General features: G+C 45.1%; 1 protein-coding gene across 1 annotated transcript; it reads left to right on the top strand.

Moving 5' to 3' along the window:
- The first annotated feature begins 5,002 nt into the window (after positions 1-5,002).
- Positions 5,003-14,000, top strand: LOC145408999 (uncharacterized). Its single transcript, XM_080279569.1, has 5 exons — positions 5,003-5,141; positions 5,376-5,619; positions 5,858-6,165; positions 6,743-6,904; positions 13,705-14,000. The coding sequence occupies exons 1-5, from the start codon at positions 5,003-5,005 to the stop codon at positions 13,998-14,000; spliced, it is 1,149 nt and encodes a 382-aa protein (XP_080135695.1).
- The last annotated feature ends 1,534 nt before the right edge of the window (positions 14,001-15,534 follow it).

Raw genomic sequence — 15,534 nt, 5'->3', positions numbered from 1 at the left:
TCACTCATCTACCAATATAATGGGAAATTATCATTTCTAGAAAGTGCTTTATTTCCAACATCTGACCTGATTGAGAAAAAAAAAAATGCGATTTTCGGAATCAGAATAAGGAACTGACCTAAGAAGAGCAAACGTATCCTTGACCTTTATAATCACGCAGACCAGTGTAATTAGTGAGAGAGTTGGGGCTGTATAGAAATCTTACCCTGCTGAGCCTCATTTCAGTGCACAGGGTTCATATGTAAAAAATGGACAGTGTAGGGAGAATCTTGATGAATCCCAAGCATCTATAGGTAGCAATGCAGGGTTGAATAATCAGAATGTAGAACTGTTTTTGCGGTCTGTGGGGGCAAACATCAATCCATCATCCAATCACTCAGTGTAGTGGTACTATTTCGGGTAACTCTACACTGAGTGGCAAGCCAAATGATTTCCGGTAAACTAGGAAACCTTTAAATACGCTGGATGGTAACAATATAACCAATAAACACGTGTTCCCTACGTGTCAACAAGTGGTCAGTAGAGGGTTAATGCCCTTCCCCAGAAAACAGCTAACTAAAAATACAAACAAGAAGCCTCAGACCAGAACCAACCAACAGGTGGCGACCAACGACCGGACAAATGACATGGTATTGTCTGCAGCATGGAATGTATGGGGTGCGAATGATGAGGTGAAAGAGAGAGAGAGAGAGAGAGAGTCCAGGTGCTTGAGGGTGCAAAACTGGACATTTGTGGATTAACTGAGGCTAATTGGTGAGGTGAGAGTGTGAGGGAGTTGGAGTATGGATGGGATTTGTGCACTGGAGTAGGTGAGAATGAGAGGGCAAAAGACGATGTATGTATTTTTGTGTGCAAGAGATGGAAGGAAAATAAATGAGAGTATGGATCAGTTACTTCAAAGATGTGTGGGTAAGACTGAAAGTGGGAATACAAACGTGGCTGACTGTGTGTGTGTGTATGCACCAATGCAAGATGGTGCAAGCAGAGTGAAAGCAAGTTATGGGCAAATGTGTAAGCGTGCATGGGAAAGTTTAAGAGGAATGAGAGAGTGTTTTTGATTGGAGATATGAACGTAAAAGTTGGGAAAGTGAAGGTGAATGAAATGGTTGGTGAGCGTGGTGTGCCTTCACAAATAGATGACAATGGCACTGCTGTAATGGACATTTGTGCAGCCAGGGGGGTTGATGATAGCCAAAGCCTTCTTTAGGCACAAAATAATCCACAAGTATACGTGGCGAGTGATGAGAAGGGTGGGAGGTGAGCTGAATGAACGGAAAGCAATGATTGACTATGTGTGTGTGGATAACAAAATGAGAAGGTTTTTAATGGATGCAAAGCATACAGAGACTGGGAAAGTTGACTTTCTGACCACCCCTTAGTTGTAGTGAAAATCAAGTTTCGAAAGGAATGGAGGAAAAGATTAATGGAGGGACAGGAGGATGTAGTCTCTACAAGGAGGGCAGAAATGTTGCAAGAGGATGGAAAAAAGGCAGAATATAAGAAAGAAGTGAAGGAGCAATTAGGTAAATATGATTTGATGCAGATGGAGGAGGTGGAACGTGTGTGCAAGATTTTCACAGGAGAAATCTGTGCTGCATTTGAAGTGGTGTGTGAGGTGAAGAGAAAACGAAAGGGTGCGCAAGGAACAGCATGGTGGAATGAAGAGGTGAGGTAAGCTGTGGTGCAAAAGAAGAAAGCATATAGCAAGTGGATGGGAAGCCGAGCCATGGAGGAACTTTAGAGACTGAAGAGAGAGTTACATGTAGAAAGGAAGAGAGGGGTAAAATGATTAGTAAGAGTGAGTAAGAAGAAAGTGGATGAGGAATTTGGAAGGAATTTGCATGCGAAGTGGAGGGAATGTAAGGAAATATTCCAGAAGAAGGAAAAGAAAATTAGCCATGGTGATAAAGAAGTTAGTAGGGAAGGGAAAGATAGAACTGGTAGATTGATAGTGGAAAAAAGGAGAAGTATGCAGATGGAGAGAACACTTTAAGATGTTACACATAATTAAGATAATGCCAGTATAATTAGCTGGGGAATGGCTGGGAGGAGGGTGGTGAGAAGGGAGGAAGAGATCAATAGGTTGGAAGTGGTGGAACCATTTAAGACAGTCAAAATGGGGAAAGCCTAGGGAATTGATGGAGTGTAATGAAATGAAAAAGTGGAATAGATATGGAGAATGTAAGGATTGGTCTGGGAGGAAAGTAGAGTCTCTTTGGATTGGAAGTCAGGTATATTTATTCCCCTGTACAAAAGAAACGGGGAAAAAGAAGTATGTTGTAATCATAGGAGCAACTGTCTTCTTAGTATAACAGGCAAAGTATATGGTTGGATACTTATTGACAGAGTTAGGAAAATAACAGGAATTAGTTGGAGAACAACAGGGAGGTTTTAAGATAGAGAGAGATTGTGCAGATCAGATATTTATCCCTCTGTCTTTAGCGGAAAAGTTTCTAGAGAAGGGAAAAAGTTGTATGCGGCCTTCATGGATTTGGAAAAAGCATGAGAGAGTGGATAGACAAGGAATGTGGAAAATACTAAGAATATACTGTAATGTGTAAATGGGATGTTGTTGAATGCCGTGATGAGTATGTATGAGGGTGAAGGGCTGCAGTGCATGTAGACAGTGAACTGAGTGCATTTTTCTACCTGAATGTTGGAATGAAACAGCGATGTGTCATGTCTCCATGGTTGTTCAATCCGTATACGAATGAGGTTTTAAAAGAGACATGAGGTAAAGCAGTGGATGTTGGAACGGCGATAATGAGAGAGGGAAACGTTTGGAAAATTCCTGCATTGTTGTTTGCAGGTGCTACTCGATTGTTAAGTGAAGACAAATAAAAACTGCAAGACCTGGTGAATAAGTTTGGAAGAGTGTGTAGGAAACGGAATCTAAAAGTGAATGTAGGGAAGAATAAAGTTATGGTCTTCGAGAGAAATGAAGTCACTGATTATGCAGTGATGTAGCATGATAAGGAAGTGCACAATGTACTTGGGTAGTGTGATGAGGAAGGATATAAATATAGAGGATGAGGAGCTTGAAAGAGTGCAAGAAGGAAGATGTGTGACTGGTTCTTTGATAGCAGTGATAAGAAATAGAGAAGTGAGCATGGAAGTAAAGAAGTCGCTGCATGATACAGTAGTATTGTGATACCAACTCCAACATATGGAAGTGAAGCTTGGACCTTGTCGGAATGACACAAGTCAAGAGCGAGAGCAGTCTAAATTAGTGTCTGAGAGGTGCATGTGGAGTTATATGGAGATACAGACTGACAAATGAGGAAGTTAAGGGGTGTTGTGGTGCAGATGTGGATGTGATAGAAAACAGTAGGAGAAATACACTGACGTCGTTTGGCGATGTGGAGAGGATGGAGAGCGAGAGACTAATGAGGAGAGAGTATGTGAAAGAAGTGGAGGAGGGGAGGAATGGGGAGGCTGAGGATGAGTTGGAGGGATGGAGCGCAGAGGCATATGATAATGAGGGGTGCGAGCTGCGGGGAGGGCAGGGAAATGGAGAGCAGGGAAATCCCTTACGGGATTAAGGCGTCTGGCAATAGATAGTTAGATAGGTAGATAGAAGTTTTGAGTCCCGGACTTAATTGTAATGCCCCTGTTTTTAAGCCCCAAACCAGTGAAATGCATGGTTATAACTGAGGCCCAAATAAAAAGAAACCTCAGGAACCTGATGGTAAAGTATCTTGGAAGTGTTTCGTGTGCAATCTGAGTTACTTATGAAGTAGAATGGTTGTGATGATAGGCAGAGGACAGTGCAGCTTGCTACTTTAAGGGTGTCGCAATGGAGATTCTTGGCCAGATATCACTGGAAGAGAGGAACATTTATCAGTCCCTAGTAAAAGTGCTGGAGTGCGGATACAGGACCTTGTACCAGGCAGGGGTTTACAAAGCAAGATTTCACACCCGTGTATGGGCCCTAGGTGAATCTCTTCGGCAGCTTGCTCATAACCTGAAGAGTATGGCACACAAGGCATACCCTGGAGCAGCAGTTAACTTGTTAGCTATTCTTCTGCGGGACCAGTTCATTGATGCTCTTGATAGTGTGGAGCTGAAAGTGCAAGTGAAGCAGGCACAACCAAGAAGCATGCAAGAAGCATGCAAGAAGCACTAGGCAGGGCACTGAAATTTGGGTCCTACATCAGGGTCCAGTACATCCAGTTTGCAGGCAGGACATAGTACATGAATCAAAGCCAGAAAGGGACAGGTACATGAAGTGGAGAAATATGAAGGAAGTTGCTGGCATTTGAGAAGCAAGGACATAGGAAAGAGGACTGTTACAAGTGGAAGAGGCTGCAGGAAAGGATCACAGGAGGTTGCTGGTTCTGCGAGACGCCAGTACACAAGAAGGAGAAGTGTTATAAATGGAAGATGGAGCAAGAACTGAACTTTGGAAGGAAATATACGATTCCAGCAAAAGGTTGTTGGACACGTGGTGAGGTGGGACACTTCAGTCCTGATTGTCCAAAGATTAAAAAGGTGGATAAAAAGAAGGCAGCAGAAAACAAGAAAGAAGCAGAAAACTGGTAAAGGCTGGTGTTAAGGGGCAGCCATCTGCCTGTTTTTCCCAAGTAGCCCCATGACGGAGAAAATGCAAGAAAACTTCCATTGATAGCGTGCTAGTAGACGGAAGAGTAGACGACACGAGGTGTACCATGGTGACTGATTCAGTCCGAGAGCAGACTTTGGTCAGGCCTGATGAGTTATGTCATTGGTATCTGCCTGAGTCATCAGAAAAACTGTGTGGCATAACTGAGCACCGCACAGAACTGAAGGGACCCATAGATGTCCGGATTGATATGGTAGGGCAAGAGGCTACAACTCTAGTCTACGTGGCCAACATGGAGGATCCTTGCCTTCTTGGTGTGGACTATCTGATGTCTATGGGATATGAGCTGGACTTGTGTTCCATGAAGTTCAAGGTCCGAGAAAAGTCAAGGCAGTGAGACATACCAGTTCCGGTGGTGAGGTGAAGGTGCTGTGCACTACAATGATTCCCCCACGAACAGAACTACTGCTCCAGTGTAAGGTGAGTGGCTCTTTTGACATTTGTCTAAGGGTTGAGGAACCTGATGGACAGTGCAAGATGAAGGCTGGAGTGATGATGGGGAGGGTTTTGGTGGAGACAGGTGCAGGTGGAGTGCCAGTTGTTGTGGCCAGTTTCTCCAGTTAGGCACAGATCAACGAGGGAGAAATAGTGGGACTGTGCCAGGCAGTAGACACTGAGCAGCATCAGCAGAAGGCCTGTAAAACAAGTGTAGTAAAAAAAGATGGGAATTTGCCAGACCACTTACTAGACCTGTTTTCCAAGAGTTGTCAGTGCTTGGATGACTCACAAGTGCTGCAATTAAGGCAACTGCTAGTGAAGTTTGCTGATGTCTTTGCCACTGGAGATCTAGACCTGCGATGCACAGATCTGGTGGAGCATTATATTGACCACAGGGATCACCGCCCGATTATGCAGCCTGCTCAAATGATGGCGCCAGCTCAGCAGCAAGAAGTGGAGAGGGTAATAGAGAATCCTGAAAGTCAAGGGGTGATAGAAAACTCAAGCAGTCCTTGGACATCAGCAGTTTTTCTAGTAAGGAAGATGGATGGCTCAGTGAGGTGCTGTGTGGATTAACGACCCCTAAGTGAAGTGACAGTGAAGGATGAGTACCCCTTGCCAAGATCTGATGAAACACTGGGTGCTTTGTCAGGTGTCAAGTGATTCTCCAGCCAGACATTGGAGCAGGATGTCACCAGGTCAAAGTCACGGAAAATTACAGGGAGTAAACAGCCATTTTTTATGAGCAGGGTTTATGGCAGTTCAAAGTGATGCCATTTGGCCTGTGTAATGCCATAGATACTTTGGGCACTTCATGGATAGAGTACTGGAAGGCCTGCACTGGCAGACAGCTCTCATCTATCTTGATGATGTGATTGTGTTTGGACAAGCTTTCGACCCGAAATTGGAGAGACTGTCAGAGGTGTTCAGTAGGATCCATGCAGCACATCCCAAGCTGAACCCTAAGAAGTGCTACTTGCTCCAGAAAGTGAAGTACTTGGGACACACTGTAGGTGAGGGCGACGTCCGTACTGATCCGGAGAAAGTGGCAGCTCTGAAGAACTGGCCAGTTCCAACTTGTGTTAAGGAGCAACGAAGTTTCCTGGGTTTGCATACCTACTGCTGGCATTTTGTCGAGGACTTTGCTATGAAAGCTGCACCTCTGCACAAATTGTTACGAAGGAGATAGAAGTTTATGTGGACTGTAGTGACTCAGAAGGCCTTCGATGAACTCCAATATGCATTGGCAATCTCTCCAGTGTTTCCTTACTCAGATCAGAGTCAACAATCAATCCTGGATTGTGGCACTGGTGACCATGGGCATTGGTGGAGTCCTGTTGCACAAGAAGGATGACAAAGAGTATGTGATGGTGTATTACAGCAAGAACTTCGATCCACTGGAGTGAAACTCCTGTGTGACCCATGAGGAGCTCTTGGCAGTGATGAAGAGCCATGATTTCTTCCATCCTTACTTGTATGGGTCCTACTTCATCGTCAGGGTGGACCATGCAGCACTCAAGTGGCTGGAGGCATTAAAGAATCCAGAAGGACAACTGGCATGCTGGCTTGGGAAGGTGGACCAGCACAACTATGAGATGCAGCACCGTACTGGGTGGGTACATGACAATGCTGATAGCGGGAGTCATTGGCCTTGTGACTCAGTTTGAAAGCAATGTGCAGCAGGAAACAAAGTCATCACAAGGAATGCAGCTGTAGTGTCAACTGAAAAAGATCTGAAGAGGATGCAGATGGAGGATACAGATTTACAACTAGCTCTAGAGTGGCTGCTGGAGTACACTGCAACCATCTTGGAAAGAGGTTTTCCTGTGGCTAAGAACTACTGGTGTCAGTGGGACCAATGACAATGCTGATAGCCTGAGTCATTGGCCTTGTGACCCAGTTTGAAAGCAATGTGCAGCAGGAAAGAAAGTCATCACAAGGAATGCAGCTGTAGTGTCAACTGAAAAAGATCTAAAGAGGATGCAGATGGAGGATACAGATTTACAACTAGCGCTAGAGTGGCTGCTGGAGTCCATTGCAACCATCTTGGAAAGAGGTTTTCCTGCGGCTAAGAACTACTGGAGTCAGTGGGACCTTTTTCATTTGAACAACAGACTACTGGAGCGTCAGTCAGAGACACCTGATGGCCTCAGCAAGTATGGGCAGCTGATGGTTCATAAGAAAATGAGGTCTGAGGTCTTAACTGTATTAGAGTCTCATAACCAGGTCTTTGGTGGGTACCTGGGAGTGAAGAAAACTCTAGGTTGGCTGTGACAGAGGTTTTACTGGACTGGCAGGCGTCAAGCTGTTGAAGAGTGGTGTCGGGCATGTGATGTATGCTGTGATAAAAAGGGACTCAAGGGACGTGGGTGCGCCCCTCTTAAGCTGAACCAAGAGGGTGCACCAATGGAAAGAGGTCACAGTAGATATTGCAGGATCTATGCCACACATTGAAAATGTATAATGGTATATATGTGCTGCTATTGGCATTAATATGTTATTACACGATACTGTATGTAATATGTAACTATGTAACTATATAGCTATAGGTAACAACATGTAAGACAGGTATTTATGTCTGGAGTTCTCCAGGAATAGGATAGATACATTTCCCCATAGCCAGACACTCAAGTATTCCAAAACACAGGATGACCTGATGGCTGTTCACGTATCAGAAGTGTGATCCTACAAACATACAAAGGCACACACGCACATACTGTACATATGCAGACGTACGCCCACACACCTACGTCAGAGGGAAATATAAGTCGAAATCAAATGTAGGGGAGCTAGAGAACCAGAGAGAAGGAGAGAGAACCAGAGAGAGATCCCCAGAGAGCTATATGAGAGTAGGAACTAAAGAGAGAGTGGGAAGGGATTAGCAAGCACAACTGCCACTAACCATACATGGGTCATGCCAAGCTCTTAACTTTCAGTCAAGCAACTGTTTCACAATAAACCTCCAATGACCCCAGTCTGCCTATTTCATCACCCCACTTAAAGTCCAAAGAGGATAACGGAACAGAGATGACCAACCTTGATGTTCCTTTACAACTCCAACTTTTATTCTCCCTCTGCCTGGGTCTCTTCAGTCAACCAGGCACAATAATGCATCTTCTCTGACTATAACAAAATAGATAAAGGTCACATAATCCTGACGTCTGGTGGCCTTTGGCATTGATGACAAGTTCGCGCCATACGACGCCTCACGACTTTATACTGGTTGTATTTCGATAATCTACAATTACAATTAACCTCCCTCTCTATACGTCTATGTACGTCTACGGCTACATCTTTGGACATTTGTGGCAGCGGTAAACAGCAGTTAACAAGAGCGGCAAAAACGAACCGACTGCAATCAATCTATGCTTCAAGACTTTATATGCAAGCACTAAACAAAGCCAATTAACGTCCCTGTCAACAATCAACGAACATATTATGAATCATCTTCACAGTCAAAACAATCTACGACTGTTCTAGAGGCAACAAACATCAATCAAAGCAAAACTCTACAATTCCTCAAACTACAAGCGATGCTAATGAGAACAAAATTACAAACCAAGTGAGAAACTACAAGCAACAGCAACAAAGAGAGTGAGGAGGCGCTGATTAAGTGTTGTGACTACGGGAACAACAGCTCAAACTGTCACTTTCCACCACCACTATCACCAGCACCACTCTTTGACCATCACGAGTGTTGACGAGACGAGATGACGCCAGCATAGCACGCTAATCATTCCAAGTACCTACCAACACCATCCTACCACCCTGCACCTGCCAGCCTGCCTGCCTACCTACCTGTCTGCCTACCCCGCAGTGATGACACCGAGTGCTGATGCAGTCATACTAGGACCTTGAAATACCTCAGCCAAAACCTACCGACATCCTTCAGCCAACATCATTATCATCATCACTACTACAATTATTATCAGAGTTGAACATTTACTAGATTAGTTAAATAATACTATTTCTATACAACCTTACGTATATACACAGTGATAGACAATATATATCTTTATATCAATATATGATACATACATATGAAAATCTAATAAGACCAGAGAATTAAAATATAAGTACACACATATCCTCCATATTATAATTACAGTGAAAATCCAGTGACAATATCTAACACCAATGGAGCCAGCAACAGTGGATTACCAGCTAACAGTTACTATGCAATACTCAGCCACACACATAATTACTTCCATCCATTACCTGAGCTGAAATTAAAATATAAACAAACATGTCAAGTTGACTTCATCACCTTTGGAGGACTGTAATATCAAGTGACGTGTGGTACTAACGAAAATAAGTGAATACTGTACATATTATAACCATTACTGATATGATTGTATATAAAATACAATATGGGGTTACATAATCATAATATTAATTTAAGTATAAACTGTGCAACGTAACTAAGCCAATATACACACTGTGTAGTAATATAACTGTGTTTCAAAAAAAAAAAAAAAAAAAAAAACAGATAGCAAGTACATCATATGTCTGATTCATGTTACGACTGATTACTGTAGACTTGCCACTGTATTGCTGTTATATTACCTGTATAATTATACAGTACACATGAATTTATTATATAAATACAATTGCTACAATTATGTAACTACACTTAGGGTACAATTTACTATAATTTTGTTACAAATGTGCAACAGTTGCATTAGCACGATGTTACTACATTTTTGTTACGACTGCAGTTATGTAGCAGTTGCATTAACACGATGTAACAACAATTTTGATACAACTTCAGTTGTATAACAGTTTCTACACGGTGTAACAACAATTTTGATCCAACTTCAGTTATATAACAGTTTCATTAACACTACGTAACTAAAGTTATTAAAATGCAGCATAGTGCCCCCTTGAACACCCAGACACCCCCACAAAGAATGCAGTATAGTGCCCCCGTGAACACCCAGACACCCCCATAAGGAGCCCACAGAGGAGCAGCAGCAGCGCACCGGGACTCGGTGCGACAACGGCCTGAGTCAGCCCAGGCCGCGTGCCCCTATGACCAGGAGTCCGCCTGCTGTCACCATAGCAGGAATACTGCACTACCTTCCTGGCGAGCCTTCACCAACCAGCTAAGGGATGGAGCTGCCTATCCAGCTCCTGCCAGCATCCCAGAGACTGCCTGTAGCCGCTCACCCCTCTTTAAGGAGACGGCCTGTAGCCACTCTGAGGGTTCTAAGGAGACGGCCTGTAGCAGCTCCCGCCTTCGTCAGGAGACGGCCTGTAGCCAATCTGAAGGTGCCTTCCTTGAGATGGCCTGTAGCCGCTCGCCCCTCACTAAGGAGATGGCCTGTAGCCGCGCTGAGGGTAATGAGGACACGGCCTGTAGCTGCTCCCGCCTTCGTCAGGAGATGGCCTGTAGCCATTCTGAAGGTGTTCTTCCTGAGAAGGCCTGTAGCCGCTCAAACCCCCTCCTGAAGGAGACGGCCTGTAGCCGCTCCCGCCTTCCTCAGACGCCTGTAGCCGCTCCGAAGGTGTTTCCCCTGAGACAGCCTGTAGCCGCTTGCCCCTTGCTAAGGAGATGGCCTGCAGCTGCTCTGAGGGTAACAAGGAGATGGCCTGTAGCCGCTCCCGCCTTCATCAGACGGCCTGTAGCCATTCCAAAGGTGTTCCCCCTGAGACGGCCTGTAGCTGCTCAACACCCCTCCTGCGGGAGATGGCCTGTAGCCGCTCCGAAGGTGCCCCTGGGTTTGCTGGCAGCCACCCACTCCCTCAGACCACGGCCAGTAGCCGGGCCTTGGCGCTTGCCTGTAGCCGCGTCCCTAGGAAGCCACGGCCAGTAGCCGGGCCCTACGGCAAGAGACAGCCTGTAGCAATTCCGCCGCCTGTAGCAGATGCCTGTTCCACGACCCCTTAAAGAGGGAGTCTTGGGCACAGAGGAACATTGAAGAGGCCTTGTAATATCACCTGGCCTCTGCTCCCTACGACTGGCTCTGGAGGAGACCCACTGATGGACCCTGACGCAGACCAGTGCCGCAGCCCCTTCCTGTCGGCGCCGCCAAGCCCCGGGGACCACAGCTCTCGGGAACCCCAGGCCGCCCTCAGAACTCCCGGGCGGGAACTCCCCACACCTTGATGGCGGAGGTCCTCATCCTCCGTCAGGAGCCTGAACGACCGTTTCAGGCAATTGTTCGGCCCCAGTCCTGAGGGCCACACTCCTATCCCCAGCCCTGATAGTGCTGGGCTCTTCGGCACCCACAGCCCTGGACGAGAACGGACGCCCCTGTGTGTGGTCCCGTGCCCTCTTAGTACCGAGGCCCCTAGTGGTGGCGAGCCCCATCAGTAGAGGAGCTGTGCTGCCCCTCCGCCCGTGACCCTGGCACCATACGCGGACCACAGTGACCCTAACTGTGAAATATTAGTGACCAAACAGTGCCTAGGCAGAGCAGTGAATTGACCTTATTAGTGACAATACCCAGTGTTGAAGAGAATAGTAGATACAGGGAACAGGGTACCGAATGATACAGTGACAAGATCAAAGTGGTCTAGAAAGTGATGATACCTAGTCAAAAGCAGAATACGAGTGGAGGGTAATGAAGTGAACACACTACCATCAGAAATTGTCTCGTATTTTCATAATCAAAATCAGACCCCAGTGCCTTACACACCCTCCCCAGAGTGAATTAACCTTAGCCACTCCTCACATATAGAAACCCTGCATTTCCCTAATTGAGAACACTGCCTTAATTGCTATTTCACTGTGACATAAAACAGTATCCTGCGAGATACTATTAACCATATCTAGATATAAGAGTTCAAAATCGCCCAGTATACTTGTGTTTGTAACATCTACTCATTCCCCTGTCTAACTGAGCAATACATGTGTAAGGTTGTTGCCTGGCGTTTTTGTGTCCTGCCTCTCTCTTATTTGTCTAAGCCCCGGTCTCGAAAGAGAGCCCCGCTATACGCTAGGCGTTTACGGAACGGGAAGCCGAGCCTAAAACACCTAGCATTACAGTTATGTTACAATATTACTACAATTATGTAACAGTTGCATTAACACGACGTAACTACAGTTATGTTACAATATTACTATTATATAAATATACACATATTTCTGTTATACGTACACAATTGCACTACTGCAATACATTACTACTTTATATTATGTTTGTACAATATTTTGTCACTACAATATAGTGACGAATACCATGTATGTTTGCTCAGTGTATTCACATCAGTGTAGCATCTTACTATAGACTTTGTAACATGGTAATGAAGACAGACGACGTGGGTACGACACTTTGGCGTGACCGAGTGGTATGTAGGCATTATTATGTTGACACAATATGTAATATGTAACTGTGTGACTATATACCTATAGATAACAATATGTAAGACAGGTAGGTATGTCTGCACTTCTCCAGGAAGAGGTTAGAGATATTTCCCCACAGCCAGACGCTCAAGTATTCCAAAGAACAGGATGACCTGGTAGCTGTTCATGTGTTGGAAGTATGATCCTACACACACACACACACACACACACACACACACACACACACACACACACACGTACGCACACATATCTCCACACACTTAGCCGGAAGTCAGAGAGGGATATTAGTCCAATCACATGTAGGTGAGTTAGAGAGCCAAAGAGAAGGAAAGAGGACCAGAGAGAGATCCCCAGAGAGCGATAGTTGAGTAGGAGCTAATGACAGAGAGGGAAGGGATTGGTAGACACAAATTACTACTAACCATTCATGGGTCACACCTAGCTCTTAACTTTTAGTCGTGAAACTGTTTCACAATAAATCTCCAACGACCCATATTTGCCAGTTTCATCACTCCGCTTAACATATGGATCGGATAACGGAAATGAGACGACCTACCCTGATGTTCTCCTACAACTCTCCCTCTGCCTGGGTCTCTTCAATCAACCAGACAAGATAATACATCTTTTCTATGACAAAATAGATAAAGGCCACATAATTCTGACATCTGGTGGCCTTTAACATTGTGACAAATTAGCGCCATACCACGCCTCATGACTTTATGCCTGTAGTGCCTTGACCATCTACAACCAACCTCCCTATCTCTCTATAAGTCTATCTGGGTCTACTGCTACATCTGTTGACACTGCCATGGAATACTACACAAAGTGGCCAGAAGCCTATGCAATCCCACATCAGGAAGGTACGGCTGTTGCTTAGGTGTTGGTTGACCAATTTTTCTGTCGTTTTGGGATGCCACAAGAGATACATTCAGACTAGGGCAGAAACTTCGACTCTGATGTGTTTCGTGAGTGCCGCAAGTTACTGATCATCAAGAAGACCAGGACATCTTTACTAAGGACACAGTCAGATGAAGTGGTGTAGAAATTCACAGGGACCCTGGGACAAGAACTGGCTAAGTACTGTGCCTAGGGACAGGTGGAATGGGACCAGAAATTACCTGCATTGCTGATGGCACATTGGTCTGTGTCCCAATAGCCTACTGGCCACATCCCTGCAAAATTAATGCTGGGCCAAGAGGTATGAGTGCCAGTTGATATGTTCCTGGGAAGACCACTGGCGAAGAGGTGCCTACCGACACATCCAGTCACGTGACGCATCTTCAGGAAAGATTGGCTGAGATACACCATCAAGTTCGAAGAGCTCTGACGTTTTCAGGTGATGTGATGAAATGCAAGTATGATGCTGAGGCAAGTGAGGTGAGCTTCAAAGAAGGTGACAAAGTTTGGCTGTACAATCCTCAGCAGGAGAATGGGCAGTCACCGAAACTGCACAGCCTGGGGGATGGGCCCTACACTGTGTTTGGGTTGTCTATCAGATGTAACGTACCGGATTCAGCAAGTCAGGAAGTCTCGCCCAAAGGTGACACAAGTGAATTATCTGTGGCAGTACCATGGGCCAAGACAGTACAGCTGGGAGGTCTTCGAGGAATCATGCACACCCGCTGCCAGTGATGTTGAGGAGAACCAAGGAGTTGAAGCACAAGAGGATGGTGACAGTTTCCCTAGGGAAAAAGTGAATCAGGATGATGACCAAGACATTCTAGGAAGTGTCGACTGTGTGGAGGAGCAGGGGCGTTGTTGGAAGTGGCGTTGGAGAAGACCTGTTATGTTGAAGGACTGTTTTCTGTATACTTAAATGCTTCGTTAGGATTAAGGATTATATAAATACAGTATTGCGTAGTTTTGTCAGGACAATAAAAGGGCTAGGGAGAGGATAAGCTAATTTTAAGAAGCAGGTGTGCTAGCTAGGTGGTCGTGGGAAATTCTGGATAATTCTCGCATTTTTAGTTGCTAGTCACAGTTGCCAGGAAATCTGCTGTTGTGATCAGAGGTGTTTTGTAAATTTATGTGATTATTTTTTTCTGTTTCTCCAACGTTTTATTTGGAAGATTGTTTTAATTATGTAATATTCATAACTAATTTCACTTTGAATGCTAAAGCATTTACAATGCTGCGTAATCTAAGGAGAAGAATGCAGCACCAGTCGAGTAGGGCGGTACTTCCAAGGTGGGTGGAAATCTGGTGACAGGGAGAGCTGGAGCTCACGTTTCATCAGCCCTCGGGACTTGTTCCTTTGCTGAAGTTTTTCAGTGTTTCAGTAACACAGAGACTATGCCAGCACACTCTCAAATACAAGTTTCTCTAACTGTCAACACCAAAGTACATGCACATTACATACTACACCTCCGTTTCAAAATTAACCAATATAGTGTCGTTCAACTAAGCCTCAGAGTCCCCAGAAGGAGGAACCATAAATATCACCACCATCCGCCCGCCTCCCAGTGACGACCCAGCGTGATGCCCGGAACTACTGTCTGACTTGTTTCTTCATTTTTGCAACATCCACGGCCTTTCCTTTAACTTTCTGTTGAGCACCACCTCTCCTCTAAACCTCACCTCCTCTTCCTAACTGAGACTCAGCTCTCTAAGCAACTGATAGATAATCTTTCGCTGTATCCTCCTATCTTCTCCTTACTCATTTCAAAGCCAAAGGTGGCTGTTGCAAATGTGTACGCAACGGCTTATCTTGGCCTCATGTTCCTGAACTTGATTCTTCTGAATTCTCTACTCTCTGGCTTCGGCTATCCTGTCATTCTCTGACTAAGTATATCTGTGCCATTTACTTATCCCCTAATTTTACTATGAAAAATTCTTTTTGACTACCTAACTTCTACGATGGAACACCTCCATTTCTCCTTTCTCTAAAATCTCCATTCTAGGAGGTTTCAATGTTCACCACCACCTTTGGCTCTTCTCTCCTTTCACTGATCCACCTGGTGAATTGCCTGCATATTTTCTATCCTTAATGACCTAGAGCAGCTTGTACAGCACCCTACCCGAATTCCTGACCTCCATGGAGAGTTCCAACATACTTGACCTCTTCCTTACAACTAATCCTGCTTTTAGGGGAGTAGACTGTAGCACCAGTCGAGCAGGGCAGTACTCCCGAGGTGGATGGAGAGCTGATGACAGGGAGTGCTGGAGC

Source organism: Coenobita brevimanus, chromosome 79 (genome assembly GCF_032717465.1).
Source record: "Coenobita brevimanus isolate Jiangsu-jjx chromosome 79, ASM3271746v2, whole genome shotgun sequence".
Lineage (NCBI taxonomy): Eukaryota > Metazoa > Arthropoda > Malacostraca > Decapoda > Coenobitidae > Coenobita > Coenobita brevimanus.
This window is presented reverse-complemented; position numbering and strand designations above follow the sequence as displayed.

Excerpts from the sequence above, each read along its gene's own strand:
- LOC145408999 (XM_080279569.1), top strand. The coding sequence starts at position 5,003 with ATGATTCCCCCACGAACAGAACTACTGCTCCAGTGTAAGGTGAGTGGC. Across the intron at positions 5,142-5,375 it reads GAGGGTTTTGGTGGAGACAG|TGAAGTTTGCTGATGTCTTT; the intron begins GTGCAGGTGGAG and ends GGCAACTGCTAG. Across the intron at positions 5,620-5,857 it reads AAGATGGATGGCTCAGTGAG|ATACTTTGGGCACTTCATGG; the intron begins GTGCTGTGTGGA and ends GTAATGCCATAG.